The 27,570-nt window shown below is 49.0% G+C and overlaps 2 protein-coding genes across 6 annotated transcripts in view; one reads left to right on the top strand and one right to left on the bottom strand.

Moving 5' to 3' along the window:
* LOC122844816 (arf-GAP with Rho-GAP domain, ANK repeat and PH domain-containing protein 1) overlaps positions 1 to 27,325 on the top strand; it is a 29,385-nt gene extending 2,060 nt beyond the window's left edge. Inside the window, exons 2-27 of one of the 3 annotated variants that reach the window (XM_044140587.1) lie at positions 12,254 to 12,528; positions 13,693 to 13,769; positions 13,856 to 13,914; positions 15,620 to 16,048; positions 16,572 to 16,670; positions 17,195 to 17,384; positions 17,460 to 17,555; positions 17,914 to 18,021; positions 18,111 to 18,171; positions 18,261 to 18,381; positions 19,009 to 19,273; positions 19,347 to 19,546; positions 19,647 to 19,732; positions 21,270 to 21,452; positions 21,533 to 21,601; positions 21,677 to 21,776; positions 21,844 to 21,900; positions 22,445 to 22,580; positions 23,435 to 23,534; positions 23,597 to 23,798; positions 24,017 to 24,062; positions 24,160 to 24,374; positions 24,692 to 24,901; positions 24,977 to 25,082; positions 25,157 to 25,298; positions 27,110 to 27,325. In XM_044140587.1, coding sequence (XP_043996522.1) covers positions 12,523 to 12,528; positions 13,693 to 13,769; positions 13,856 to 13,914; positions 15,620 to 16,048; positions 16,572 to 16,670; positions 17,195 to 17,384; positions 17,460 to 17,555; positions 17,914 to 18,021; positions 18,111 to 18,171; positions 18,261 to 18,381; positions 19,009 to 19,273; positions 19,347 to 19,546; positions 19,647 to 19,732; positions 21,270 to 21,452; positions 21,533 to 21,601; positions 21,677 to 21,776; positions 21,844 to 21,900; positions 22,445 to 22,580; positions 23,435 to 23,534; positions 23,597 to 23,798; positions 24,017 to 24,062; positions 24,160 to 24,374; positions 24,692 to 24,901; positions 24,977 to 25,082; positions 25,157 to 25,298; positions 27,110 to 27,178 — 3,432 coding nt within the window. In that variant the 5' untranslated portion in view covers positions 12,254 to 12,522 and the 3' untranslated portion in view covers positions 27,179 to 27,325. Of the gene's footprint in view, positions 1 to 11,959; positions 12,539 to 12,923; positions 13,063 to 13,692; positions 13,770 to 13,855; positions 13,915 to 15,619; positions 16,049 to 16,571; positions 16,671 to 17,194; positions 17,385 to 17,459; positions 17,556 to 17,913; positions 18,022 to 18,110; positions 18,172 to 18,260; positions 18,382 to 19,008; positions 19,274 to 19,346; positions 19,547 to 19,646; positions 19,733 to 21,269; positions 21,453 to 21,532; positions 21,602 to 21,676; positions 21,777 to 21,843; positions 21,901 to 22,444; positions 22,581 to 23,434; positions 23,535 to 23,596; positions 23,799 to 24,016; positions 24,063 to 24,159; positions 24,375 to 24,691; positions 24,902 to 24,976; positions 25,083 to 25,156; positions 25,299 to 27,109 lie in introns of those variants that run through there. The other 2 variants (XM_044140589.1, XM_044140588.1) reach the window with 2 other exon arrangements.
* Positions 826 to 22,507, bottom strand: LOC122844817 (platelet-derived growth factor receptor beta-like). 3 transcript variants are annotated; one of them, XM_044140591.1, is made up of 29 exons: positions 12,964 to 13,096; positions 10,870 to 10,959; positions 10,451 to 10,765; positions 10,202 to 10,268; positions 9,411 to 9,479; positions 9,104 to 9,198; positions 8,830 to 9,028; positions 7,794 to 8,054; positions 7,583 to 7,713; positions 7,093 to 7,174; positions 6,886 to 6,960; positions 6,622 to 6,805; positions 6,141 to 6,256; positions 5,950 to 6,061; positions 5,791 to 5,878; positions 5,608 to 5,716; positions 5,200 to 5,294; positions 4,983 to 5,115; positions 4,769 to 4,873; positions 4,596 to 4,700; positions 3,498 to 3,600; positions 3,326 to 3,432; positions 3,136 to 3,251; positions 2,494 to 2,616; positions 2,298 to 2,409; positions 2,119 to 2,218; positions 1,816 to 1,921; positions 1,435 to 1,745; positions 826 to 1,147 (listed from the first exon to the last, which is right to left on the bottom strand). In XM_044140591.1, the coding sequence occupies exons 5-29, from the start codon at positions 9,466 to 9,468 to the stop codon at positions 1,051 to 1,053; spliced, it is 3,123 nt and encodes a 1,040-aa protein (XP_043996526.1). In that variant the 5' UTR covers positions 9,469 to 9,479; positions 10,202 to 10,268; positions 10,451 to 10,765; positions 10,870 to 10,959; positions 12,964 to 13,096; the 3' UTR covers positions 826 to 1,050. The 3 variants fall into 3 exon arrangements, with proteins under 3 accessions (XP_043996526.1, XP_043996527.1, XP_043996525.1); XM_044140592.1 differs by lacking the exon at positions 12,964 to 13,096 and adding an exon at positions 22,437 to 22,507 and having other exon boundaries at positions 10,451 to 10,959; XM_044140590.1 differs by lacking the exons at positions 10,451 to 10,765; positions 10,870 to 10,959 and adding an exon at positions 11,001 to 11,090 and having other exon boundaries at positions 12,964 to 13,029.
* Positions 27,326 to 27,570: the final 245 nt, after the last annotated feature.

Genomic DNA, 27,570 nt, shown 5'->3' with positions numbered 1-27,570 from the left:
GAGGAACATAATAAATGTTATTTATCCTACAATAATTAGAGTAAAAATTGTTTCTCTCATTTCCTGAAGCTTAAATAGATTCTGAGACAACCAGTAGATTATAACTCATCACATTCAATACAAACCAGTGTGTTGTCTTTGGAGGTCATTTTAGTATTTTAATAAAAACTAAATGTTAATCTTAAGGCTGATTGAGAACCAGAACCAGAACCAGAACACAGCTACAGTGAAACTGGTGACCCGGTTTGTGGTGTTGGCACCTGATCCGATTAGAAACCAGAAGCTGCTGCAGACAGAAACCCATAAACACGGAAAAACCTGAACCTGGTTCTGGTTCAGCTAAAGGGACATTCCACCTAATTACCCAAAACCTGCAGCAGTTTAATCTAGGTTAGAAACTAGATTATTGTGCTGTGACTGTGAAATAATCTAGTGCAGGTCTGACACCAGTTCTTCAATCAGAGCAGGTTAGAGATGATGAGGGGGAAATTAGCTGGAAGTTTCACCAGATTCTTCAGACGATTCTGCGTTAACTGGTCAATCTCAAAGCTAGCCTGATGTTGAGCTAACTGGTTCACGCTAACAGCTTTCCATTATTTAACATGAACTGATAAAGACTCTGGTGCTAAATGCTTCACGTTTCAATCTTCATTTAGTTCTGAAAACCAGAAACTGATAAAGATTTACCTCCAATAACTCCTGAACTCACCTGAAGGAAGCAGAAGTGCTGCAGAAAACTAGCAGCAGTACGACCTCGCGACCCCACAGGGATGGGATTGAGAACTGATGATGAAGGTGGATCACGTCTGCTGAATGAGACTGAGAAGCTGTTGGATATATTTTATTGAAGCATTTGTCCTGACCCGGCTCTGTCCTGGGTCAGGACCGGGTCAGGAGCAGGTAATCTCAGTAGAGCTACATGGCGGGTATGACTACAGATAAATCAGAGCCAGAGCTGCTTCTCTCTTCATATTAGCAGGAAACATGGCGGCTCCTCTGTCTCTGATTGGTCCAGCTGCACCGGGGCGGGGCCAACACCAGGCGGCACCTTCACAGGCAGCTCTCCTCCTCTGCCTCAGCAGGAGCTTCTGGTGGTGATGTCACTTCCTGTGTCTCAAAGATGTCGGCCGGACCTGACAGCAGAGGGCTGAAGGAGAAAAACACAGTCATCGTCAAGGAAACGCCACTGAGAAGACATGTGACGCCTGCAGGAGTTTCACAATAAAAGCATGCTCTGTTTCCAGCTTGGTTCACCTGCAGCCTTCCAGGATGGAAAAGGCCATCTGGACCCAGAACCAGAACCAGATCTGCCAGGTTCTACTGAAGTTAAAAAATGTCTCTCCAGAACCAAGATGGCAGCAGAGGTGCCTCTGACATCACTTCCTGCTAGCTGGGACAGAATGCCTGATTTATAGAGAGACTCTACACAGGTACCTGACTGCGTCCAGCGCAGTGCTGCTGCTGGTTTCCATGGTGACGACAGGCATGACGTAAGCATTATGGGAGGGGCCTGAGTCCTCTGGTTCCGCCTCCAGCAGGCGTTCCTTCACGTCAGAGGAAGGACTTCCTGTGAAGTGAAAGCCGAGTTCAGCTTCCTGCAAGCGTGCGGCACAGTGGGAGGAGTTTCTGTCCAACTGGACGTCCGTCTCTGTCTCCGTCTTGGTCGTCCGGGACAGGCTGCGTCTGGACTGCAGGATGGCTGGGCCGTCTCCTCTCAGGAAGTCTTCGGTCAGCTGGGCGTACCGCTGTGGACCCAACACACAGAGGAGTGACGACCCCACACATCACTCAGACTGTTCATCCACATCAGCTCACCTGTCGGTAGTCAGCTGGCAACATGTTGCCCACAGCAACAACCAATGATGAGAAAGATGGTCTGGAGAGAGGATCTTCATCCCAGCACCGCTTCATCACAGCATACCTGGAACCAGAAGACGTGTTGAGGCGTATTGATGCGTGTTGAGACGGGTTTGTGTGTGTTGAGATGGGTTTGTGTGTGTTGAGACGGGTTGATGAGTGTTGAGACGGGTTTATGCGTGTTGAGATGGGTTTATGCGTGTTGAGACGGGTTTATGCGTGTTGAGACGGGTTTATGAGTGTTGAGACTTGTCGTCGTACATGTCAGATGTAGCGTGTTCCGGTCGGTCCATTCTGTGTCCTCTCTTCAGAGCAGAACTAAACTGTCGGGTTGTCAGGAGGTCAGGATACGGGGCGCAGCCTGCCACACAATACACCACCTCGTGTAACCTGGTTACACTGGTTATACTGGGATCTGTATACTGGTCAGACTGAGTTACCCAGAGAGAAGATCTCCCACAGCAGGACTCCGTAGGACCACACGTCGCTCTCAGAGCTGTAGATGTTCTGGAAAATGCTCTCTGGAGACATCCACCTCAGTGGCAGGAAACTCTGAAACCAAACAGGCACAGGACACCTCAGCTACCTGGTTGATGATGTCATCAACCAAGGACCAATGTCTTGTGTGGGACTGACGTTTCTCCTGATGATGTAATCTTCGTCCTTCTGAAGGTCTCTGGCCAAACCAAAATCACAGATCTTCAGCAGCTTCCCCTCACAGACCAGGACGTTCCTGGCTGCCAGGTCTCTGTGGACACACTGAGGGACACACAACATGTGGACAACATGTCAGGCAGTACAACGGTTCTAGAGACAGATGTGAACCAGGCGGTAAAATGGTTCTAGAAACATTTGGACCTAGAACCGTTGTACTGCCTGACATGTCCCTGATGACATGACATGACATCCAGTGGCACCAGAACCATATTGTTGGTCCAAACGTGAAGACTTTGCTGAAACGTGTCTGGAGAAGGTCAGGAGATCCATCAGGATCAGGATCAGGGTTACAGACTACCCTGTGATAATTCCCTGGGTTATGTTGTGGTTGGTCAAACTGTAGCAAACATCAGGCATTGTTAGGGACTCCAGCTGATCTTCTCTGGCTTTCATTCTAAGTTGAAAAAAAATTTTCCAACTTTGTTTTTGATCTGGAGACACTTTGTCCAGTTGGTACGACATTAAAAAGACAAATTCAGCCGAGTCAAACTGAGCAGCTGGGTTGATCAAGCAGGATGGAGGAGAGTCTAGCTGCAGAAAGCAACATGGCGGCGGTCGTACCTTCCTGGAGGACAGGAAATCCATGGCCTGAGCGACCTGGAAGGAGAAACTGAACAGGTCTTCCATGGTGAGGAAGGGAGAGTCACTAAGGAGGAGCAATGGCGCCTTCTGGTGGTCTGAAAGAGAACAGCAGTGGTGATCATAAGTTCTTCTTATTCCTGTTTGTGGTAACCTGATCACATGACATCACCTGTGGGGGCGTGGCCTGTCCCCTGCTCGGTGTCTTTCAGCTCCTTCAGAGGAACATAACGTCCCCGCCCGTCTTGGTTCATGTCCATGTAGCCGCCGTCGCTGTTACTGTGGGCGAGAGACACTGAGTAATCACTGGGAGAGAGAGGTCAGAGGTCAGAGGGTTGGCTCACCTCCTGCTGGGCATGTCCACCTCTCCAAATGTGTCTTTGTTCCTCTTCAAGTAGCTCAGCAGGTTGCCATGACGACAGAACTCAGTGATCAAGTAAACTGGACCTGGAACACGGAACCGGACTTTATTTTCATTCTAAACTCCGGATGAGATCTGAGCACACCTGGACAGAACCAGTTAGACCCGACAGAGCATCTGGCTGAGGAGCGGTTCTGATGGTGAACCAGGATCTGGGTTTCAGGCCCCGCCCACTCCAGGTTATTTCCAGTATAATCTCTGGTTTCTTTCCCCTCAGGCTGATGAGACGATCACAGAGTTCACCTCTTCTGTATCTTTTTTTCAGCTTCATTGACCAATGAAACTGAATGTTGCTGCATGTGCTGTTTTTCCTGATTTCTTTTCCATGTCTGTCTAACTTATCCAGAGAAACTCCCATCTTATAAATGAGGGAGTACTTTACTTACCAAGCAACCCAAAACAGAAGCATCTAGTTTAAATACTTTATAAACTGTGGAGAATTTATTACTTTAGGCACTCAACCAAGAATGGAAATCAAACCTATTAGTCAGAACAAAAAGATCCAGAGGAGGAAGTAGAACAAACTTAGAATCCAGAGAAACGACTCTTTATATTAGATCCACATTTAGGACCATGTATTTTTTAGAATCAAGCATGGAGAACCAACACTTAGTTTTATCAGATCAAGAATCCAGAGAAACCCCGACTAGTTTATAAATTCTTATTCTTATCAAACATGGGGAACCAATATGTAGCTCTATACTTTTACCTTTTTATATTTTTGATTTTCTTTTGCTTTTCTTTTCTTTTGTTTGTATTTTCTCTAATTCATGTAAAGCACTTTGAATTGTGCTATGTGAATAAAATTACTTTACTTTTCCTAACCAATCACACGGCTGCGTCGGAATGGAAATTTTTGCCTGTAATCCAGCTTCACTCTGGGATTTGGGCCCACTGTTCCTGTCACATCTTTATTCTGGATTACATCTGGATTACATCTGGAAAAGCTGTTAACAGTTTAATCCGGATCAAGGCAGAATGTGAAACCAGAAGTGTATCTCTTGAGGTGTGCAATGTGTACCTGGGCTGGTGCAGGCTCCCAGCAGGTTGACGACGTTCAGATGAGGACCCAGGTAACCCAGAACCTTTAACTCGGACATGAGAGACTTGGCGGGATCCCTCCTGGCTGCAAAACCACAACCACAGGTTGAGACGCAGCTTTGACTCAAACAACTCAGAGGGGGAGGACCTTACATTTCATGATCTTCACTGCAGCTTTTGTTGGTGTGTCAGAGCCAGTCAGACCAGAAACTGTTGCCTCTACAACTCGTCCAAATGGACCAGAACCCAGGACCTGACCTGCAGACAGACAGACAGACAGACAGACAGACAGACACTAGTCTGACCCGATGGGGCGTTTGTGGGTGAACTGAATGCAGAGTTTCTGCCAGGTGCTGGTGCTATGTACCAAGTGCCACCTGGTCTCTGGGAATCTCCCAGACGGAGCTGTAGGGCAGGTCTTCAGGGTCCACGTAGGAACACGACTGTCCGTCAGAACCTTCAGACTCCATCAGCTTCCAGCGAGCTTCATAGTGAGGCTTCTGCAGACACAAAGAGACCAAACTCCAAAGTCTTTGAGCCGCAGCAGAGGTTTGGTAAATACTCAACCTGATGATCTTACTGACATTTCTCCAGAGAGCAATGAGGATGATGAAGAAGATCACACCAATGATGACCAGGACCAGGACCGCCACCAAGACGACCACCTGAGACAGAAGGGCTGGAAGAAGAAGGACAGAGTCTTACATGGAGTCTCAACGGGAACATCAGTGTCTTCTCAAACATCAACCGAACATCCCTGATCTGCTCTAGAACACCTACAGGACACCCGAACCTCCTGCTCAGGTACCTTCTCATGTCTGACTAGCTGCTTTTCAGTTCGGTTTTAGGATCGACCTTCTGAGCTTCGGCATCTGATGAATCCTCAAAACCACGTGTTGATGAGTGTTGAGTGTTGATGAGTGTGCTGCTGGATCATCCTGCAGCATTCCCCCAGAACCACAGAGGTATTCCCATACTCCAGCAGTACTTACAGGTGCGAAGGACTCGCAGGTCTCGCGCTCGTCCTCCTGCTGCGTTCGTAGCTTCGCACCGAACAGCCGACACAGAGTCCAGAGTTTTCAGAGTCAACACACTTTTTACCTGAACAGGTGACACACACGGGTGGTTAGCCAGTGGTCAGTTAGCCCCTCCCACATTGTGATGATGATGGTTACCAGGGTACCGCCTCCTTCTATCACTGTGGTGACGTCCTGTTCCAAGGCCCCTAACTGGCTCCTCCAACCGTCACTCAGATTACTGCACCTGCAGCAGGAAAATCAAAAGGTTACCATGGAAACATGGTCGTTGTTTCACCTGTGTGTATGAGTGTCTACCTGATCGAACGTGGACAGGTGTACCAGGCAACAGATGGAGTCGGGACTCCCTCACTGACACACAGGATGTCTTTCTTATCGACTTCTGACAGAGACAAAATCCTTGGAGGAGCTGGAAAAGGACACACTGGGAAGTGAACTCACAGATGGGTAAATACCCCTCAGGTGACCGGTCAACAAATCTCTCTCACCTGTGACCTGCAGGTAGAACATGACGTCCTCTCTGCTGTCCTCATTGGATGCAGTTGCAGTGTAAGTTCCTGCCTGGTCCAACTGAACCTGATGGAGCGTCAGGGTGCTCACATACCTGCAATCAACCAATCATTCCACCAACCAGCCAACCAACCAACTGGATAGCATGTTTTAGAGTCTAAGGGAGGACCAACACCGTCTGATGAAGGAAAGACTCAGTGACTGTCCCAGCTGAGAACAGTAGACAGTTCAGCTGGATTCTACCTGGGAAGGAGAACTTTGTCACCACAGAGCTGTTCCCACCAGATGTTGATGTGAGGACCCTGAACTTTAAACCCTGTGGTTCCTGACCTCAACCTGCCGGAAGGTTTCCAGTTCCTCTCCGCACAGCACCAGGTCAGGTTAAAGATCTGGATGAGCTGAAGGTGTGGACCTCCACCTCTCACTGCACTAAACTGATTAACGAATCTTTCCACATACCTGCTGCTGGTCAGGTGAGTGGTGTTGACGGAGCTGGTTTCTATGGCGATAGTCTGGTTTGGCCTGGCCCAGGTAAAGGTGGGCGTGGGGTGGGCGTCACCCTCTACCTTCAACTCCACGGTGTGGTGGACGAGAGATGAGATGTTGGTCTCACCTGAGGGCCACAGGTAGACATAGCCATGGTCTGCAGAGAGGGAGGAGTTACCTGTATCTGTTCATGTGTGTGTGTGTGTGTGTGTGTGTGTGTGCGCGCGCGCTACTGACCCAGAACAGTTATTGTGATGTTTTTCCTCACGGTCCATCTAAACTGCGAGTCTTGAGCTTTGCACACATACACACCTGCAGAAAACAGTCACCACGGTAACAAGCTCTCAACTAAAGCAGCAGCATCAGTTGCCATAGCAACCTGTTGATGTCAAGAGTCTTACTGCAGTGGCGTGTAGGATCTGATAAAGCTGCTGAAACACATACCTGAGTCTGACTCTGTTGCCTTGGAGATGTTAATGAACGAGCGAATTTCATTGGACAGGATGTCCGTCAGGGGTTCTACTTCCTGTAGAGAAACCATTCAGTTGACGGTTACTGAACATCACCATTCAGATAAAATACAAAAATGAAAACAGTCACGATGGTGCTTTGGTTTTCTTCCATGTTTTAACTCTGAAGGCTCCCACATACTCTAGTGTACAGAGATGCACGGACCCCCCATGCCAGGGTGAGGGGTCCGACCCCCCATACAGCCAGAACCTCTGTCATGACTGAGATGCTGTGAGTCAGATTCCCTGAGCCCTTGGCTCTGTTCCACTTGCCAGATAACCAGGTTGCCTACAGCCAAGTCCAAGTCATGACTCGGTGAATCAACTCCAACCATAACACTCCAGACTCAGAAAGCAGAAAGAAAGTAGGATAGTCTTCAAGATTCATCCTGCTGCTATTGACTCAGTACTGTTGCCATGGCTACCTGTCTGCGGGGGAAGGTCCAGGTGAAGAAGGCTATGTCCACATCTTTGACGGAGCAGTTCATGGTCAGGACCTCCCCCTGCTTCAGGACCTGGCTGGACACCGACAGCTCCATCTCCATCTGCTTCGGTTCTGAAGACAGACCGGAGACAGAGACAGCTGGTCACTATAGGTGGGTCCAGAATGCTTCGGGTCAGTAAACGTGTCCTTACCGAGGACGGTGAAGACATAGAAGACCTGGGACTCCCTCTCCTGGTCTCCGTCTGTCGCCACGCAGATATGTCCTGCATCGTTGAGGCGTCCCATGAAGCCCAGAGCCGGCTCATATCTGACTCCGCCCACTGCGGTTCTGCCGGGTCGTTCGAACAGAGAGACGTTGAGCTTTGGGTTGGACACCACGCAAGGAATGGTACCTTCCTCTGAGTGCTTGTACACCTGGGAGGAACTCTGTGGGACGAACCACTGCTCTGGACCTGAGATAGGAAACCAACAAATGGACTGAATGTTTGGTCCGAATGATCTGACGGAACCTCTCGGCCGGATGGAGAAACCTCTCCCACAGAGAGAGAAGATGACCAGAACAGGAGAAAATCTGAATAAACTTTGGGTTTGGAGAATTCAAGAAGGTGGACATATTTCACCAGGTAGCCTGGGGCTCCACCTGCTGCAGCCCCTGCAAACTGGACTATAAGTCCGTCTGAGGAACCCGAGGACTATCAGGACAGGAGGGTCAAAATGAAACAGCCAGTTGAAGAACGAGAGGATTTTGTTCCTCTCTCAACATGGGTTCACAGATGAGCTGCTCCATCCACCAAGACTTCTCCAGAACATCTGAGAGCTGCAACAATGTGCTTCATCAGGACTCAATAGATCCTCCGCTGACCCCGCAGACCTCCTTCTGACCCCGCAGACCTCCTTCTGACCCCGCAGACCTCCTTCTGACCCCGCAGACCTCCTTCTGACCCCGCAGACCTCCTTCTGACCCCGCAGACCTCCCTCTGACACGATGGATCTTCTGAAGTTCCGCCGGACCCAGACGACCTTCAGTTCTCTGACTGATCTCCTGGGTTCTCTGGACTCACCAGTGCTTTAAGCCACTGGTTCCATTGGTTCTTCCCAGCATCATGAGACGGCGTGAAACAGAAGCCTACAGGGCCAATCAGAGTGGTTCTGATTGGATCAGGGTGGTTCTGGACACTCTGAAACCCCACCAGGTTTTCTGCTCAAGCACCTGTTGAGGACCGTTACCTTGTCCAGGTATGAAGACGTCCACCGTGCGGCTCTGATCGGCGGACGGCTCCTCGCAGGTGTACCTGCCGGAGCTCCTCCAGGTGGCACCAAGGAGCTGCAGGATGCGGCTGGAGCCGTCGACCCGCACCAGAACCTCTGGACCTCCGTCGGCGTCCTGAGGCAAGCGCCACTTCACCTCACTCCACCCTGAACACACCTGTGGACAAAAAGACAGGGGGCGCTGCAGAGACACTCAGGTGGATCTGCCTAGAGACGGGCAGGTGAAGCTCACCACGGAGAAGTTGGACTGTGATTGGAGGAGAACTTCTGGGGAGGAAGGTAGCAGCTCCAGGGCCACGCCCCCTTCTGGACGGCTCAGGAACACACCTGGACAGACGGACAGGAGTGACAGGAACCGGTTGGTCAGAACCACAACAATGTGATGGAGAAGCCAAACATCTGGTAGAGGGTTCTACAGAACCAACCCGGCCCAGCCGGTTCACCGTTCTTCTCAGAACCGACCAACCGACTGTAAAAACCAGGTCCAGTTCCTCAGGACAGGTAGAAGGCCTCACCTGGGGGTAGCTTCTTAAACTCACCCAGCAGGAAGTGCAGAAGGCTCAGACTTCCTGTTGTGGCTCTGATGGATGCCGTCATGGCTGCTGGTCCTGATGGACATTTCACAATGAAAGTCTGTTAGAAGCCGAGGCCTGGAGATGAAACTTTCAGACGCCTCCGACTACAGCCTGAAGACCTGAAACTGATCAGATTCCATCAATCAGCTGATCAGCTCTGATCAGACAAGCATGATCCTCTAATCTAGATTAATCTGATCATTCCGACTGATCCGAGTGTTTATATCAGACCCAGAGTCAGATTCAGATTCAGATTGTTAACGAGCCTCTTAACACATCTATCAGGTTCTGATTCAGTTTTATGAGTTGAACTCGTCTGCTCCTCTTACTCATCAGCCGGACCAGGACCGGGTCCAGAACCGTTCCGTCCCTGTGGCTCTGTTTAGACAGTTTTCTGAACAGAACCACAGGGAAAGGCCTGGTTCTGACCTAGATTCTGGTTCTGGCGGGTTTTCCTGAAGGCAGCGTCTGTTAAAGCAGTTGAGCTCCTTCAGACCGACGGGAACAAATCCCTCACTGTGCCAGAAGCCAGCCGTCCAATCAGAGCTCATCCTGCTGGGGGCTCAGCCAATCACAGCTGGTCCTGGTTGAGGAAAGAATGTGGCTCGACCACAGAAGAAGAAAATAAACAAGAAGGTATTTCCTGTGGCCGCAGCGAGGAGAGAGAGAGCAGCTGCTGTGTCCTCGTCCCAGGTAACGTCTGTCCAGGTAACCTGCCGCAGCCAATCACAAAACAGTTATGATGTCACTCTCACCTGGCTGTCAGCGCCCCATGTGATCTGTTGTCTGGCCCCTGATTGGTTTAGACTGATCACCTCTGACCTGCAGACAGAGAAAGAAAGAGTGAGCAGAACCAGAATAAGAACCAGTAACTCCTCAGGACACGGGAAGGTGAGCTGAGGTCATGATGATGTCATGATGAGGTCATGTGACGGTCTGGGGTCAGCAGCAGATGCTCATGATGTCACAACACCAGCAGCTTCCATCTTGGTCTCTGAGCTCACCGGGCTCAGCTGCAGAACCTCCAGAACTTCCTGTCCTAGGTCCAGTTCTGGGTCCAGATCCAAGTCCAGTTCCAGGTCCGGATGGAGATTTGGGTCCAGCTCCGGTCCTGGTCCAGTCCATGTATTTGGAGCTGTCCGTCCATCTTAGAACCCTTCAGCTGGTCCTGATGTCATTCTGCCAGAATAGTTTTGCTGGTCCTGGCAGTTCAGTCGGGTTCTTTAGGAACCAGGAAGTTCTGTGAGGTTCTGGATGACCGGATCAGACCCGCCGGCTGCTGATCTGAGACCAGATCCTCTGTGGATCAACTTCCTGACCTGAAACAAGTTTCAGAGCAGCCGTGGAGGGAATTGGATCAGAACCAGCAGAATTCCACTCAGAGACTTTTCCTGCCAGACTTCCCGGGTTTAGAACACAGAACCTCAATCAGACCAGCAGAATCTCCAGTCGCACCGACGGAACCTCCAGCCCCACAGACGGAACCTCCAACTGGACCGGGAGAACCTCAGAACTGCAGAATAAGCAAAAGTTACAGAAAGAAAAGTTAGAAACCTTCAGATGAAGCTCCACTCCTCGGTTCTATCGGATCTTCCTCACTGCTCCTCTTCCTCACTGTTCCTCTTCAGTCCAACTCTGATCCAGCTGGGCGAGCGAGAAAGAGAGAGGAGGTCTGTTTTCAATTCGCTCGCCCGCCCCGTCTCTCCTCTGACAGGAAATGGGTCGGGTCTTAACACCAGTTTGTTCTTCTACCCATATGAGGACCTTGTATAGGATTCATTTTAGTAAACGTGTTTATCTGTAACCCAGACATTTCCCCTAAACCACGGGGTCAGCACAGCAGAACCAGGCTTCAGGCCCCATAAAGCCATCGGTCTTCAAAAGGATATCAGAAATGGTCCTAATTAGAATAGCCAAACCAGAACACACACATGCACTAACACACACACTGCAGTGTGGGAGCATCAGACTGACTTCAGTTCATGTCAGTCACTAAAAATCCTAAATCCAGGTTTAACTGAACCAGAACCACATGAGAGGTTCTAGTCCTGATTTTGTTCCTGGTCCTGCTCCGGCTCCTTGTTTTGGTCCTGGTCCTGGTTTTCGTTCTGGTTCTGGTACTGGTCCAGCTCAGTAAGCAGCAGCAGCTGAATGCAGGAGTGAAGCAGACTGTGCTGGCATTAAGACACCAGCAGGGGGCAGTAGAGGGCAGAAATGCCTCAATGTTGTCACTGTGACTAAGAGTTTGGTGGAAATGTTTCTGGAATAACTGATCAGAAAATCTGATTTAGAATTTAAATGAATTCTGGCATTTTAAAGACTGAAATGTAAAATACTAATAAAGTAAAACTTTTTTAAATAATTTTTTTTGATATTAAAATATCAAAATGAATGGTTATAGCAGGCGGTGTGTATATTAAAACCTGCAGTCACTGCATCCAGTCCAGAGGTCTGGATGCACTCACCGCCTGCTGGTGGAGAGTTACTGGATGGTTCTGATCACAGGTTCTGATGAACCCAGTTAGATCTGACAGAACCAGGCTCTGTATCTGATGCCTTTGTAATCAGAAGCAGTTGACCCAGATCTGATTGGCCCAACAGCAGGAACACAGACCCTGTTCTGGTGCCAGAGGGATGGTTCTGCTTTCAGGCCAGATTCAGAACCACAATGACCCAAACCTGGGCCTGTAGGTGGTGCTGCTTCACTGAGACCCAGGTAAATAATGGGTGTGGCATAACAGAGCGTGGTCTGATGGAGGCGTGGTCTTACAAAAAGTCAACACATTAAATCTAGTCCTCGTTCTTAGAACCACAGGTCCTCTCTGGGTCGGATGTCTCACTCTGACGCCAACTGAAGCTCCCAGAACTGGACCATTACAGCAGAACCTTTCAGACCGGCTGGATCGGGTTTCAGTGAGACTCGGATCTGCCGTCTGACAAGTCACTCTTCATCACCATCGTCATCATCATCAGCTCTCAGTGAGTTCTGCAGATCAGATCAGCAGGTCAGAACCGCGTACAGCCTGAAGGTTCTGAAACTCCTGGACCGACACTAGAATCTGGAGTTCTGATTCTGATGCAGGTTTGACACGGTAAATACACACACACACAAGCACACATACACACAGCAACATGACTCGGCACAGCTAGAAGAACCCCCGCCCACATTCCTGCAGCAGGTAGAACAGGTGAAGCCGCTCTATTCTCAGTTCTCAGAGGAACTGGCGGTCCTGCTCTGGTGAAACATACTCTGTAAAGTTCTGATAGTTCTGGTTCTGAAGGTTCTGAGCTAGCAGGTTCTGATTTCCCAGTCCGGATTAGAACCTGGGCTCTGTGGATCTCTGGATCTTATTTTGTCTGGTTTTGGTTTTGGAAACATCTCTGGACTCCTTCGGAAGTACAGTATGTTAGACCGGACCAGACCAGAACCCTGAGAGTTCTGCAGAGTGTGTCCTCACAGAGACAGAAAACTAGCTGCAGCAGTTTATTAGAGCAGAAAAGAAAAGAGCAGACACACCTGGTCCACAGGTGAGCCACAGGTAGCAGTGCAGGTCCCGGGACAGACAGGTGAACCAGTGAACAGGTGAACTGCAGGTGTCTGGGAGACGACAGCAAGGTAAGATCTGCTTCTGTTTCTCAGAAAGAGTTTACCTGCAGATCCAGAAACCAAACTGAGGGTTAGAAAAACATGGAGACGGGAGGTTCTGAGTTCTGTTGGCAGGCGGTTCTGAAAGAAGGAGACCCAGATTCGGCTACAGGAGCTAAACTGAAATCTGCCGATTCATTTTTCATTTAGAGAAACTGATTTAGTTTTCCCATAAATGTTAGGTTTGGCTCTAGTGGACCATCGTCTCCGGGTCGGTACCATCTGGCCTATAGAATATCAACTGGTACCGGTCCAGGCCCCTGTGTCACATAGGAGTCCGGGTCCTGGTGATATCTCAACCAACCGCCAGATGACCTAGAAGAGGAGTTTCAAGTTCAGTTCAGGTTCTGGTCCAGGATGTCCCTCCATGTTGTTAGGAAACATCTCCATGGAGACAGGATGGATCCGAACACTCAGGGTCCGACTTGGTTCTCCTCATGTCTTCGCTTTGTTGGTTCAGGAAAATGTCTGGCTCTTCTAGGTGTGTCTTCCTCCTGAGGAAGGAACTGGGAACGACCTTTGACCTTTCCCTGCCAGGTGTGTTTTCCTCAGGAAGGTCAGTGATCAGCTCTGATGGGTCTCTGTGCTCTTGCTCTGCAGATGGCTCTGCCCCCCTCTCCTCCGGTTCCAAAACCGAGGCTCCACTCCTCCGGGAGCTTCTCCTCCCTACTAAACAGGTGAGCTCACCTGGTACCGACTCATCCCCTGGGCCGACTCGGGCCAACTCGGGCTAACTCGGGTTGACTCAGACTTTGTGTTTCAGAGACCCAACTTGTGAAAACCTGCAGCTGAGCTTCCCAAAAGAACGGCACCGGAGCACAGGTAAACACTCTGGTTCTGATTCCGGTCCAGATCCGGCCTCACTGAAGGTCCAACAGGTTCATTACTCTAACTAGCAGGCATCTAATCACCTTTGACCTCCTGGTGTTTGTGGTTCAGCCGTCTTGAAGGATCCAGAGCCTCCCTGCTCTGCTGAGTCCTGTACGGCGTCCCTCAGGGCTCAGTTCTTGGGCCGCTGCTCTGACCTTCACCTGGTTTCATGACCCCACCTGGCCCGTCTCCTCAGCTTTCCTGTTGATTCAGGGTAATTTTTTTTAAAATGTGGATGCGTGACCGGTCAGACATCCACATTTTAAACATGGATGTCTGCTCACATCACACATCCACGTCTAGACGGCCATCACTGTAACGTCAGCAGGTTGGCCCCACCTGTGACATCATCATGACCTCATCAGAGCGTCATGGTGAGTCAGCTTGCCGCCAGGATGTAAACAGGAGTTTCCAGGTGCAATCTGATTGGTGCGTCTGCCTGCGAGTCATCAGATGGGCCTGACTGGTCCGGTTCTGGGAGGTTCTGTTCAGCAACAGGAATCTTTCATCTGCAACCTTTCCTGTCCTCTGCTGTGATGTCATCATCTGCCAGAACCGGATCGACTTGGACCCACCTGATCGGTTCTGAAAGACCACCGTTCCTCCTGAACCAGGAGCAAAACTGTTTGATCTGCAGGTTTATCAGAAATTATCTGGGTTCCGAACCAGAACTGGAACCAGAAGCAATGGCAGAGCAGATCCTGGGCTCTGACATGTTTAGTTTTCATGTCTTACCTGTTGTGATCCAGTAAAAGATTCTCTGAGCTGATAAACCGTCTTAGTTTCTCTTTCTTGATGATAAAAATCTGTGGCCCTCGCTTCTCCTTTCAGTTTGTTATTCAGAGGAGAGAGGCCCGTCACAAGACCCGGGCTGATTGATTGTTCACCAGCAGCTGCTGACGTAGACCAGCAGAACCAGTCTGACCGGCCGTCTCCAGTGATCCTTTTGTGAACCAGTCTGTCCTCAGACGCTGTTCTGTTGTGCTCAGTCTGGTGCTGGACCAGAAGCTCTGCAGCCTGAATGGACCAGAACCAGGCCTGGAACCAGGCTGAGCTGCACAACTGTTGGCTCTCAGCTCGTTCTGAGACGGAATCTGATCAGACATTGAGTCAGACATCATGAAGTTACTGGAACCAGAAAGTTCTGGCCCAAAACTATACAGGCCCACCGTGAGCTGTGTCTCCTCCATCCTGTAGACCCAGAAAGTTCTGCTGTCATCCTCCAGAACCTCTGGCCTAGTTCATCATCATGAAGTCGTTTTTTCTCGTAGTTCCATCAGGAATCATCCTGACAAACGTTGCCAGATTGTTCTGCTGGTTCTGGGACCAGTTCTGGTCCTGAATCATAAAACCCGTTTCTCTCTGGTTCAGAATCACTTTGATCCGTTCAGACTGACACCCGTCTCATCAGAACCAGACCAGAGCTACAAGCAGAACCAGAAGGTCCGGTCTGCACTCTGTGGTTCTGAATGATTGGACCTCAGACCCAGCCCAGGTGGGGACCAGAACTTCCTGGTCCTCAAACACTTAGACTCTGCACTGTCTATGTCCTCACTGGTGGGTCCTGCATTTCCAGAGCAATCCACCAGGGGGCGTTAATATCAGTATCAACTTATCAAATGATGTAACTGATGACATCACTGTCTCCTCCCCCCAGATGGAGACGCTCTCCCTCTCTCCTCACCTCGTGAGTCAACACGAGACAACTTCCCGACTCTAGACGGAATCACGAACCTCATTGCCACCAACATCCCGTCTCTGGCTGGAGTCGCTACCAGCTTCAGCGCCTCCGCCCCCTCTGACCCTCCCCCCATAGACATACTAACTGACAGCCTCTCCACAACCATTCCTGGGTTAGCTGAGACTGCTAACGCTATGCCTGCTATTGCTGAGGCTAAGATATGGCTTGACCCCTCCACACCTGCTGCCAACGGCTCAGACTCTACGAGCCTAGAAAGCATTATCAGCTCACTGAGTAACATCACCAGCGTGGATGAGTTTGTTAGCAGCATTCATAACCCTTCAGCCCCGCCCCTTTCACTTGAGCCACACCCACCACTGAACATGAACGGAAGGAGTCACACAGGTAAGCTAGCCAATCAGATTGAGGATCTGAACCAGTTAACCATAGACAGACCTTAGACGGACCGCAGATGTGTTATAGATGTTCCAACCATGTTCTAGATTGGATTCATTAATCTAGAACATACAGTACAGACCAAAAGTTTGGACACAACTGTGTGTCCAAACTTTTGGTCTGTACTGTAGATTGATGAATGCAGAGTTTTTTGCATCCATGGTCCTGGTGGTTGATTACAGCTGAAGGTAGAACCGGGTGGAACCCACCAGGAGGAGCTGGAGGTTGTTTCAGGGAACGGGGATGACCTGCTTCCTGCTTGTGTAACCAGAGAAAGTCTGTCCATTCGCATGTTTATAAATGACATGGGCTGAAGTTCTGAAGATGGGTTCCGACGGTCTTCTTCTGACCCAGAAATAGGACCAGAACCTCCGACCCTAAACCCAGATCCTCAGGATCTGTCTGACCCAGGACAGACAGACATCTTCCCATGATAACACCTGCCTGTCCATGTTGTTCTGAACGTGTCCAGATGTCGGGGCTCTGTCGCAGCTGGTCAAGGCATCTTTGGACCCAACCGCAGGAGTCAAGTTTCCATCTATGGAGGTCGCTGGAGGTACTGCTGAGGAAGGTACTGGTACCATCAACCTGTCTCTGTTCTTGGGCGTGCTGTGGTGGCGTAGGGGATAGCGCGACCCACATTTAAAGGCCTTCAGTCCTCGACACGGTGGTCACGGGTTCGATTCCTGGACCCGGCTGACGTTTGCCGCATCTCTTACCCCTTCTCCTTCCCCCTTTCCTGTCAGCCTACTTTCGAATAAGGGACACTAGAGCCCACAAAAAGACCCCCTGGCAGGGGGGGAAAAAAAAACAAAAAAAAAACCTGTCTCTGTTCTGGAATTTCAGTACCTGTCTGGATCCAGATTCTTCTAAATCTGCTTAAACTGATCTAAATTCAGTTATAACCTGTGGTCCACTGATCAAACCTCTTATAAACCCTGGTTTCCTTTCTCCGGGTTCTACTGGTTCCTGTTTCACTGGTCCCATCATTCCTGCCCAGGGTTCTTACTGACCCAAGTAGTTCTGATCTGTTTCTGATCACCTGACCTTCCTTCTTTCTCTCTGTCTGATTCTGATCAATGGTTCTGGTTCCAGTTCAGTCTCCATCCCCTCTGTCCACCAAAGAAGAAGATCCATATGTCACAGTGTTGGGTACTTGGACCAATCAGGAAGAAGCTGAATCAGAGTCGTCCAATGAGGAGGAGGATAAAGGCAGTAGCCCTGCTGCCTCTGGTTCTGATGCATCAGTGGATAAGGATCCTGGTTCTGATCCAGTTACCACCAGGTGAGTCTGTGATGAATGATGATGATGATTTCTCCTTCTTCTAACACTGACGCTATGCTTTTGGTTACCTTGTAGAGTTTCACCCAACCAATCAGATCGCTTGAAACCGACTCGACCAGCTCCGCTCCCTCCAAGCAAGAAGTCTAAACCAGTGAACCAGAAGATTCCCAGGTACGTCCAGGTCCGATGTTCACTGAGGGAACTCCTTCCGGGTTCTTCTGCTGTTCAACATTTAAACTAGAGCTGATGATTGGTTTGAACGCCTCCAGACCCTCTTATTGGCTAATGCCAGAAACACAGACATGTTGTTATAGAAACCAGACTACAATAACATCCAAGCACAGTTTTAATAATGGTAATGTATGGACGCTGAACTCCGACCTGGTCAACTAGAGTCATGTTACCAGAACACCTGTCATGTTGACCAGGTAGCACCAGTGAGCAATGGATCTAACTCAGGGTAGATTAAAGGATCACAGAGTTAAACCTGACAGATGCCCTAGTCTGCTGACAGCTCTTTGCTCCACAGGGCAGCCACCATCAGGGTCTCCAGGAAGAAGGGCAGCGGCAGCAGAGACTCGGCTCCTCAGAGCGCCGTGGTCCGGGCCAGCTGGCTGGACGTCTGGAAGGGGTTCAGGTACCAGAACCTCAGGGCTTTGCAGGGCGGCTTTGGGTGGACAGATAGATGGATGGATGCCAGGTGATGATATCTTCTCTGTCCATCAGATACAGCGTTCTGTGGGTGACGTTGGATGGCCAGCTGATGTCCCTGCGTAAGAAACGAACAGTAAGTGTTCTCCTTTGTGTTTTTACCTGTGTGTGTTCTCCGGTGTGTGTCGGCCAGCTAACTAACTGGGTTCTTGTTTTGTGGATCAGGACCGGTTCAGTGAGATGCTGTTCCATGTCTCCAGTATCACCAACGTAAAGTCACAGGACAGAAGACGCTTCTCCGTCTACTTCAGGAAGAAACACTACGACTTCATGGCTCACAGTAACGGTAGGACAGTGATGCCTGGACAGAGTCCTGTTGTCTTCCTGGGACTTAGTTCCTCAGAGACTCATGTCTGGTTCATGTTAATATGATTACCTATGAAGGTGTTGTCCACCTGTCTCATGAGAGACAAACACAGAAATGGATTCCAAGAAGAACATTGTTAAAAACTCTCTCCAGAATTCCATCCTCATAGGTCTCAGTTTGTCCCGTCTCTTTTCGCCCCATTTCTTGTCCTCAGATATGAGCTGAAGACGTTTCTGGCTTAACTCTGTACTGTTTTAGCCTTCCATAGCTTTAGTTGTGGTCTGTAAGTTCTTCAGGTGAATTTGATATGACTTTTGATCCCTCCAGATGTTCTGGTCCTGATGTGAAGTTTGGTGGAGAGTGAGAACAGAGTGAGAACTTCTCTTTGTAGAGATCCTGCGGTTTGTAACGGACTGAGGCGATCAGGGAGACACCAGGACAGGAATGTCAGATCAAATAATTTCCAGTTTGGACCCCTTATCCATCACCCAAGATCAGACACCTTTCTGGCAGTAGATTAGAAGATGGGAGCATGAATCCTCTGTTCATTCCTCTGGTATAACCTCGGAATCTCATCCTTATTTTCTTCTCCTTTCTTTCCCTCAGAGGTTCAGGAAGGGTGGGTCACATCTCTGTTGGCGACTCGTGGCCTGCAAAGCCCAGCGCCTTCTGAGCTACATGGACAAGTCACCTTGAAAGACTCTCGGAGCCGTGCCTACGCTGCCGTCTGGGGTCATGACCTTTGGATTTATCCCAACAAAGACAGCTTCCTGTTGGGCATCGCCTCCTTCTCCGTGCCCCTGAACGTAGCCACAGTGAAAGCGACAGGAAAGCACTCGTTTGCCCTCGTAACCCCATACAAGACCTTCAAGTACTCACCTGTCCATCAAGCTTTCCTTTCCGCTACGCTTGGCGCCACTGCTAATCTTGTTTCTGTGCTATAGCCTGTCCGTTGACTCGTCAAAGGACCTGTCGCTCTGGCTGGATAGCCTGACTTCCACCATCCAGAGTGCTGAGTCTTGCAGCCAGGTGGCGCTACGTCTGTGGGAGAACCCCTACAACAAAGTGTGTGGTGACTGCGGAGCTGCCAATCCTGAGTGGGCATCGGTTAATCTACTGTTGGTCATCTGCCATAACTGTGCAGGTAGGAAGCAAACAACTTGTGGGCGGAGCCACTGAGGGTGTGGCTACCAAAGGTACTGCTAGAGACCAGACTGCTCTGATTGTCCATCAATGTCTGTCAGCTCAGCACAGAGTTCTGGGCAGCAACCTGTCCACGGTCCGCAGCCTGAGGATGGACAACAAGACCTGGACTGAACCACTGATACAGGTGAAGCCTGAAGGATCAACATGTTAGAAAATGTAGATCATTGTTCAGTTTCATACAAAACTAAGCTTTAAACATGTGGGGGTTGGTACCGTTTACTCAGAGGCTGCAGCTTCAACAGAAGGCAAAGCTGACTTTCCGAAAGTCTTGCTACACAAGGGAAGATGAACAACTCTGGCTACAGCTCTAAAAATCTCCTGTAAAACTATAAAATCCCTCTCATACCTCATATGGTAGCTGAAGAAATGCAGGGACATTAACTAAAAGGCACAAAGTAAGAATGTTTTGTGCTTAACTTGATGCTGATTGACTGGTTGGGTATGTGTTGTTTTTTATCTGAGGAGAGAACACCCTGACAATAGTCAGAGTTTATCACTGTGGAGGCGAGTCAGAACAGATTCAGACATACGTATCACTAACTGTTGCTTGCTGACGTAGACATACAGTATACGCTCAGATCAGTCTCAGATTGGGGCACAAAGGTAGCAGCATAATTATCAGCAGCAGCAAACTGGAAATGCAGCTTTGAGAAAACATGCAGGAAGAAGGTGTTAAACATCCTAAACATCCTGGGTGTAAATGCCAAGGCTGAAAACTAGTTTCCTTTGGGTAGTTTTGAACTGTGAGGAGGACTGACAGGTCTGAGGGTCTGAAGTAAGGGGCTCCTGTCTGGCTAAAGCTGAAAATTGGAGGTTTAGAGGTCTAAACTTCACTAGAATTACCAGAACGACACAAAATGTCAGCAATCTGGCTGCAGTGTTTTGGATCACCGTGGTTCTTGATAGCAACACGGAAACAGCAGAGTGCTTTACTCAGGAAGGGCTATCTCCAGAACACTACATACATATGGTGTCCTCTTAGTGCCAAAATACCAAAGACTGAATCACTGATACAGAAGAAGCCTGAAGGCCAATCGTCTCAGGAGGCCATGACCATTCCAAAGTTTGGAGAAGCTGGAGTTAGCTCTAGATAGGCTAGAATTAGCATTGGAGAAGCTGGTGTTAACTGTAGGTAGGCTAGTATTAGCATTGGAGAAGCTGGTGTTAACTGTAGGTAGGCTAGTATTAGCATTGGAGAAGCTGATGTTAGCTTCAGATGGGATAGCATTAGCCTTGGATAAGCTAATAGCTAGGATCCCTGGGATAGTCACTCACCTCGTATTTTCTTCTTTTAAGAAATCTGTTTAAATAAACATGATTGCCATGCTATATCTGTATGTGTTGCCTTGTTTTTTGACAGATTTGACTGTAATCCAGCGTGAGGCCAAACATAAACATCTTGAATTATACAAGCTGAAGTTAGCCTCTTAACTACTAAAGGCAGATTCCACCATATTTTCCACCATGTTGAGGATCGCTCTAGTTTAAAAAGTTCAGACTCTACAGACATGGAACAGACAGTTCGAGTTTTGTTAAACTTTGATTTGTGAAAGTTTGGTGAAGGCATGTTGGATCCATGACCTGAAAAACCTGAGCGTTTCAGTCAGCTGAACCTGCCACACAGGTAGTTCTTCCTGACCTTCAACCCTCCATTCTTCCAGCTCTTTGTCGCCTACGGCAACCGGCTAGCCAATCAGGTGTGGGCTCCAGCCGTGCCAGCAGCAGACGAGCTGCATCCGGAGGCGACGGAGAAGGAGAGGGCAGTGTTTATCCAGAACAAATACAGAAGGGGGCGCTACAGGCGAGTCCACGCTCTGACCTCCAGCCGCTCCATGATGAACCAGGTGAGAGGAGAGGCGGCCGGGTCAGAGGAAAACACAGGAGAAGGAGAATGAGGATGATGATGATGGTGATGGTGTTTCAGAGGCTGTGCCAGGTGGTTGTCAGTGACGACGTGGAGGAAACGATGTCTCTGATCTGCTCTGGAGCCAAGGTCTTTATCTCTTAGCTTAGCACCGCACCCTCTACACCCCTGAGCCATCACTTGAACCATTCTACCTGTGTGCAGGTGTCCTCGTCTGACCCTCAGAGCCCCTCCCCCATACGACTGGCTGAAAAAGCCAGCCAGGCTCTGCAGATTGAGCTGCTGCGCCTCAACGAGTACACAGGTAAACCTCACCTGACTTCACCTGAGGTCACAGCTGAAGCCTCTAACACACCTGTGTTCTCCTGCAGAAGTACAACCTCACCAGCCTCAACCAGCCAACAGGAACCAGGACTCCGCCCCCACAGGTGAGGCTCTACCTTTGATCCTTGGAGCAAAGACACCATGATTGCCGAGGTTAGATTCCATCTAAACAGAAACACAAAGAACCTGAAGACTGCTGGACCAGAACCAGAGCCAGAGCCAGAATCACACTGTGGTACAGGAAGTCCTGGCCATTCTGAGAGTTCGGTTCTGGTGTGATCGGGCCTCATCAGAAGTTGGACCCAAACCACAAAGGCTCTCTGGTGTCACCCCAGTCTCAGAACAGGCCAGGTTCTGATTGGGTTCTTCCATCACAGAAAAAACGCTGCAGGACCCAATGCCGCCTGCAGAGGGAGCTGTGGGTCCGTAGGACTCTGAAGACCAGCTGCTATCAGAACCAGCACCAGAACCTGGTGGCCCAGTTCTTATGTTGCTGGTTCTGTTGTCCATGCCACTGGTTCTGATTGGACCTCCATGCTGTCTCCTTCCCCTCCCAGAACGCTCTGAGCCTGTAGTCGGCCCTGTGCCGTGTGTCCACCAGGAGGCGCTCTATCCCTTTAAATGATGTGTGCTGTGTTACCTGGGCAGGTGAGGAAGAAGAGGAGGAGGAAGAACTCCACGGGAAACTGGAGGCAGATCGGTTCTTCTTCTCGTTGGAAAATGACTCTGCAGCCTGTGATGTCCTGGACCTGAGAGAAGTTCTGTCCGTTTTCCTCAAAGACGGGTAAATCCAGATTATGAACCGGATTAGAATTCAGATCACAAACCTAAAACTCAACCAGTCAATCCGAAGTCATCAGTAAAAATAATACTAAAAGATTAATTAATTTTACCTATAACAGAAATTAGTAAATGATAAACAAGTCCCAGAAATCTGTCGTGACTCCAGACAAATGAATTATTTCATCTTAAGTGTGAACACAAACCTCCACCATGATGCAGCAGATTATTTCTTTTGAATCCTCACATGCCTGCATGAGAGCCGAACGTGGTCCAGATGTTTCCAGAGGATGGATTTAAAAAAACAAACAAAACAAAAAAACAAATGCCACTAAAAACATTCAAAATGGTGGTCATGGCTGTCAATGAAACATAATTTTTGCTCTAAATTTGATCATATTTATCATGGATGAATACTTTTGGTATCGAATCAGACATAACTGGACACTTAGCACTTAGCAGAGGCTAACAATAACCATAAAGACGCTTGTCTCAGTCTGTGTTTCATCTTTTACTGCTTGATGCCAGGCTGGCTAACAGCTAGCTCCTTAGTTTCTGATTCACTTTAGAAGATTATGAACCACCCGATGAGCAAAGTGGAAAGCAAATGATGAGGCAGTTGTTTGCCTCAATTGATCTAAAAGGTTTTAAAATTGACCTAAACGGCTTCCAAATGACTGCCATCTTGGGAAGAAAAATGGCTGCCGAAACATGAAAAGACCTGAGGAGTTAGCATGCTAATGCTAGTCACCAGACAAAAATTTTGATAGAGAGATGCTGCAGCCTCAGGACGTTCTTCCAGCAGGAATGATTAGTTCAGTTTTCCGATTCAGATCCCGTGACCTGTGGCTGTTTCAGGTCGGCGCTCCAGTTTGAGATGGTGACGCTGAACGACCACATCATCTGTGCCGCTGACGACAGAGACTCGCTGCAGAATCACCTGATTCACATCCTGAAGGTAGAAATCTGTTGCTGTTGCCGCCGCCGAGGCAGACACACTGACCTCTGCCCTGCCTTCAGGTCATTCTACCAGGAGGGGTGACCTACGCTGAGGTGTGCGGGGCCTCAGCTGTCAGCAAGGTGTGCAAGGTGGATGTGGGCGGGGCTTCCACTCAGTCTGACGCCTGGCTGGTGCTATGGGATGAAGGAGTCAGCCTCCACCCGGTGGAGAGAGCCGGGCAGCGCAGCCTGAGCTTCCCACTGAGCATGCTCAGTCCCACAGGTAGAGCCCACTGGCTGATGCCAAGATATTCACCCCGTAAAAATATTTACACTCCTAAACATTCACACCTTTAGAAAATGGATGTTTATAGTCATTTTTTAAATTTTATTGTAACTTCCTGTTCTTTCTAGAGAAGACCCACCTGTCCCCCCTCAAGTGTAAATTTTTTTTCCGTTTCTTCATATCTTGACTCAGTTTGGATCTCTTTCCTCTTTCAGAGACGGTTTTGTATGAAGACACCGTAACCTTGGTAACAGCAGAAAGGTGAGTTTTCTGCTGTTAGGTGTCTAACACCTAATAGCCAATCACAGCTCCTCCCCAGCTGTGATTGGCTGAGCCTGGACAGGTGTTCTCCCATCAGGACCGTGTCGTTACGCTTTGAGGAGCAGCTCAGCAGTGAGACCTGGTCCCAGCACCTGAAGAGAGCTCTGGCCAATCAGCATCCAGCTTCTGAGGGTCCACCTGCAGCCAATCAGAACCCAGCTGGGCCGAGTCAGATGTCGATGACTGACGGCGCCGTGAAAGGTTCTGTTTCCCCGGCCATCCAGCGCTGCATCTCACACATCACCACTTACGGTGAGTCTGGGTCAGGAGTTCACTTCCTGTTGCCACAATCCGGGTCAGAACCTGGATTATCCAACAGAACGTTCTGGTCCAGCTGTAGAACCTGAAGCAGAACCAATGGGGTCCATGTCCAGATCAGTGGCCCACGTCTGATTCTGATAGACAGGGTCGGTTCCAATTGATGGACCAGAACCAATTTGGTACCAAAACCTCCTGACTGACCTGGTTGCCTCCAGCAGGACCAGAACTGCTATTGACCTAAACTGGGCTGAACTGTGTTATGAGTGTTTCCATGGAAACCTGAGTGGGCAGAGTGTACTTCTGTGCAGGGCTGAAGGTGGAGGGCCTGTACCGGCGCTGCGGCCTGGCGCTGAAGGTCAAAGAGCTGGTGAAGGCACTGAAGACGTCACCAAACTCCGCCCCCCTGGAGGCTACCGAGCAGGGCATCCTGGACGTTGGCTCCTCCCTCAAGCAGATCATCCGGGACCAGCAGAGCCTGGTGCCGCAGGCGGAGCTGCAGCAGTGGCTGAAGGCTGCAGGTACGCCTCCTACCCACCATACAAGTGAAGCGTCTCCACCTGCAGTCATCAGTCTAACCAGTTACTATCTCCCAGTGATTCCAGAGGAGCGCAGCAGGTTCAAAGAGTACCGACGGTTGCTACGGCAACTACCCCCTGACAACAGAGCCACCCTGAATGTGATGTTTGGACACCTTTACATGTAACTGAGCCGAACCATGACATAATTACCTGCCTGATGTCCACCTGCTCACTAGCTCCTCCCACTCTGTCCAGGGTCCAGGTGTTCTCTCAGGACAACAAGATGTCGGCCCACAACCTGGCCGTGGTTCTTTCGCCCTCCATGTTTAGCGTCATGAGCCAGGACATGATCGCACTCACCAGGGAGTTCATCATCCACCACACGCTACTGTTCCTGGTGAGCACCGCCGCTGCACTGCCTGAGACTCACCTGAGAATACACACCTGAAATACATCACAGAATACTCCTGAGACTCATCTGATAGCTAACTATTAGCTACCTGTTAGCTACCGGTAATATAATCGTTAGCCATCTGTAAGCTAACTGTTAGCCATCAGATAGCTACTTGTGTCTAACAGAACAAGAACTGACAGCGGTCGGAACATCGTTAGCCGCTTTGAGCTCTGGGATTAGCTCTTTGCCTGGCTCTGGGATTAGCTCTGGGATTGGCTCTGGGATTAGCTCGATAGTTCCAGCCTGAGCCACAGCCCAGCTAACGGTTTAGGCAGGAAAGGTGAAAGAATTACAATATAAAACAGAAAAGAAAAGTAATATTTACAAATTACTGTAGATTTTCACCATTGACTCTTATGTAGCTTTGATTCGTTGTTGATGTCCCTTCACTGCCTGACTTTATTTACAATTATACTGAAAATTCAGATAACAGATAGGAAATTAATCTCCATCCATCCATCCATCCATCCATCCATTTTCTTCTGCTTATCCGCGGTCGGGTCGCGGGGGTAGCAGCTTCAGAAGGGAGGCCCAGACTTCCCTCTCTACAGCCACTTGTTCCAGCTCCTCTGGAGGAATCCCAAGGCGTTCCCAGGCCAGCCGAGAGACATAGTCCCTCCAGCGTGTCCTGGGTCTTTCCTGGGGGCCTCCACTGCCTTTAATCCAGTGTTTCTCAAACTTTATCAGGCTGAGGACCAGTTAACCCATTTAGCAAGCTGTCATGGACCACCTAATCTGAAATTGCCCCCGCGATAATTACACAACTTAATATATGATGCAACCTGAAATGAAAATAGTCTCTTAACTCACATATTATGGTTTTCTTTGTTCATCTTAATAAAAGGAGAGGTGCTGTTTGGTAAATGTAACTGCCCATGACAAAGCCATGAACACATCTACTTGGGTATTTTGAGTTATTTACTGAGTATTAAAGTGTCTAAGCTTTCCAATGATGTCCAACACAAAAATAAAATTAAAAAAGTTGGTAATTATTACCAAGTGTTATGTACATTAATAAAATTTAGAGCTATTTGTGATTCAGAAGCACAATTAAAGAAAAATAGATTTGAGTTGCTTTAACAGAAATAAAAAATATTTTCTGCACCGTAAAATATAAAATTCATTATATATCATCACCCATTTCCATCAGTTGTTTTTATTTAATTCAATGTAATAATTTTTAATTCAATAAAAATTACAATAGGTGTTGACCAGAAAGCAGAGCATCATTCATTACCAAGTAAAGTTAGAAAAACAAAGAACAGTTCTGACTACCTGGAGCGATTCCTACCGTTCAAAGGAATCCAGTCGCTAGTGAATGACACATCAACACTCAACAGCTGTGACTTAGCTTCCTCTGATCATATAATATTCCTGGAGTTGATTTGTGTGTGACACGGTTTAAAACCAGTTTTCCATTATTATTTTTTAACGCAGTCCTTTGGTAAGTTAGCTGTACCGTCGCACTTTGAGCTGACGTCACGCCAAATAAACCGTCGTTTACATGCAGCACCTCGCGGACCACTAGGGGGCGCCCGCAGACCACCAACGGTCCGGGGGGACCACAATTTGAGAAAGGCTGTAAGGAATCATAATAACCTGACAAAAATCTGACCACTAGATGGCAGTAACGCAAATCCTTTGTGTCGAGGAATGGTCCAGGTGTGTTGAGTAAACATGAGCTCTGATTGGCTGTTGCTGGTGGACGTGAGGCTGAAGGTGATGCTCATGGTTCTGATCCAATCTGTGTGCAGACTCCCGACCGGAAAGATGAAGACAAAGCAGAAAAGGATGATGAAGAGGAGCAGATCACCTTCCTGTGATTAAGTTTCTCTGATTTTAATGCCTGCATATTTTCTGATCATCAGAATCTTTTTTTAAAGTACGACCTATTTCTGTCCTCTGGGTGTTGGTTCTGATCCAATTTCATGTAATCCCACTGAATCGAAAAATAAAAGCCTTGTGTCTACTGTGGCGCCCCCTGCTGGGTGGCTCTGTGTCTTTACTGCTGTCTTAACCATGGAGGTGGCCCACAGAACCGCTGCTCTGGTTCTGCTCACTGGAGGACATCAGAACTGTTTTCCTATGGCCCAGTACATGAACCGGGTTCATACCAGAACTTCTGGACTTCCTTCAGTACCAGGCTCACCTGAAGGAGGGGTGATCCAAAAGCTGCTGGTCGTCTGCCTGTATGCTGATTGTCTTCCTTTGAGGA

This window comes from Gambusia affinis, linkage group LG15 (assembly GCF_019740435.1).
Source record: "Gambusia affinis linkage group LG15, SWU_Gaff_1.0, whole genome shotgun sequence".
Lineage (NCBI taxonomy): Eukaryota > Metazoa > Chordata > Actinopteri > Cyprinodontiformes > Poeciliidae > Gambusia > Gambusia affinis.
This window is presented reverse-complemented; position numbering and strand designations above follow the sequence as displayed.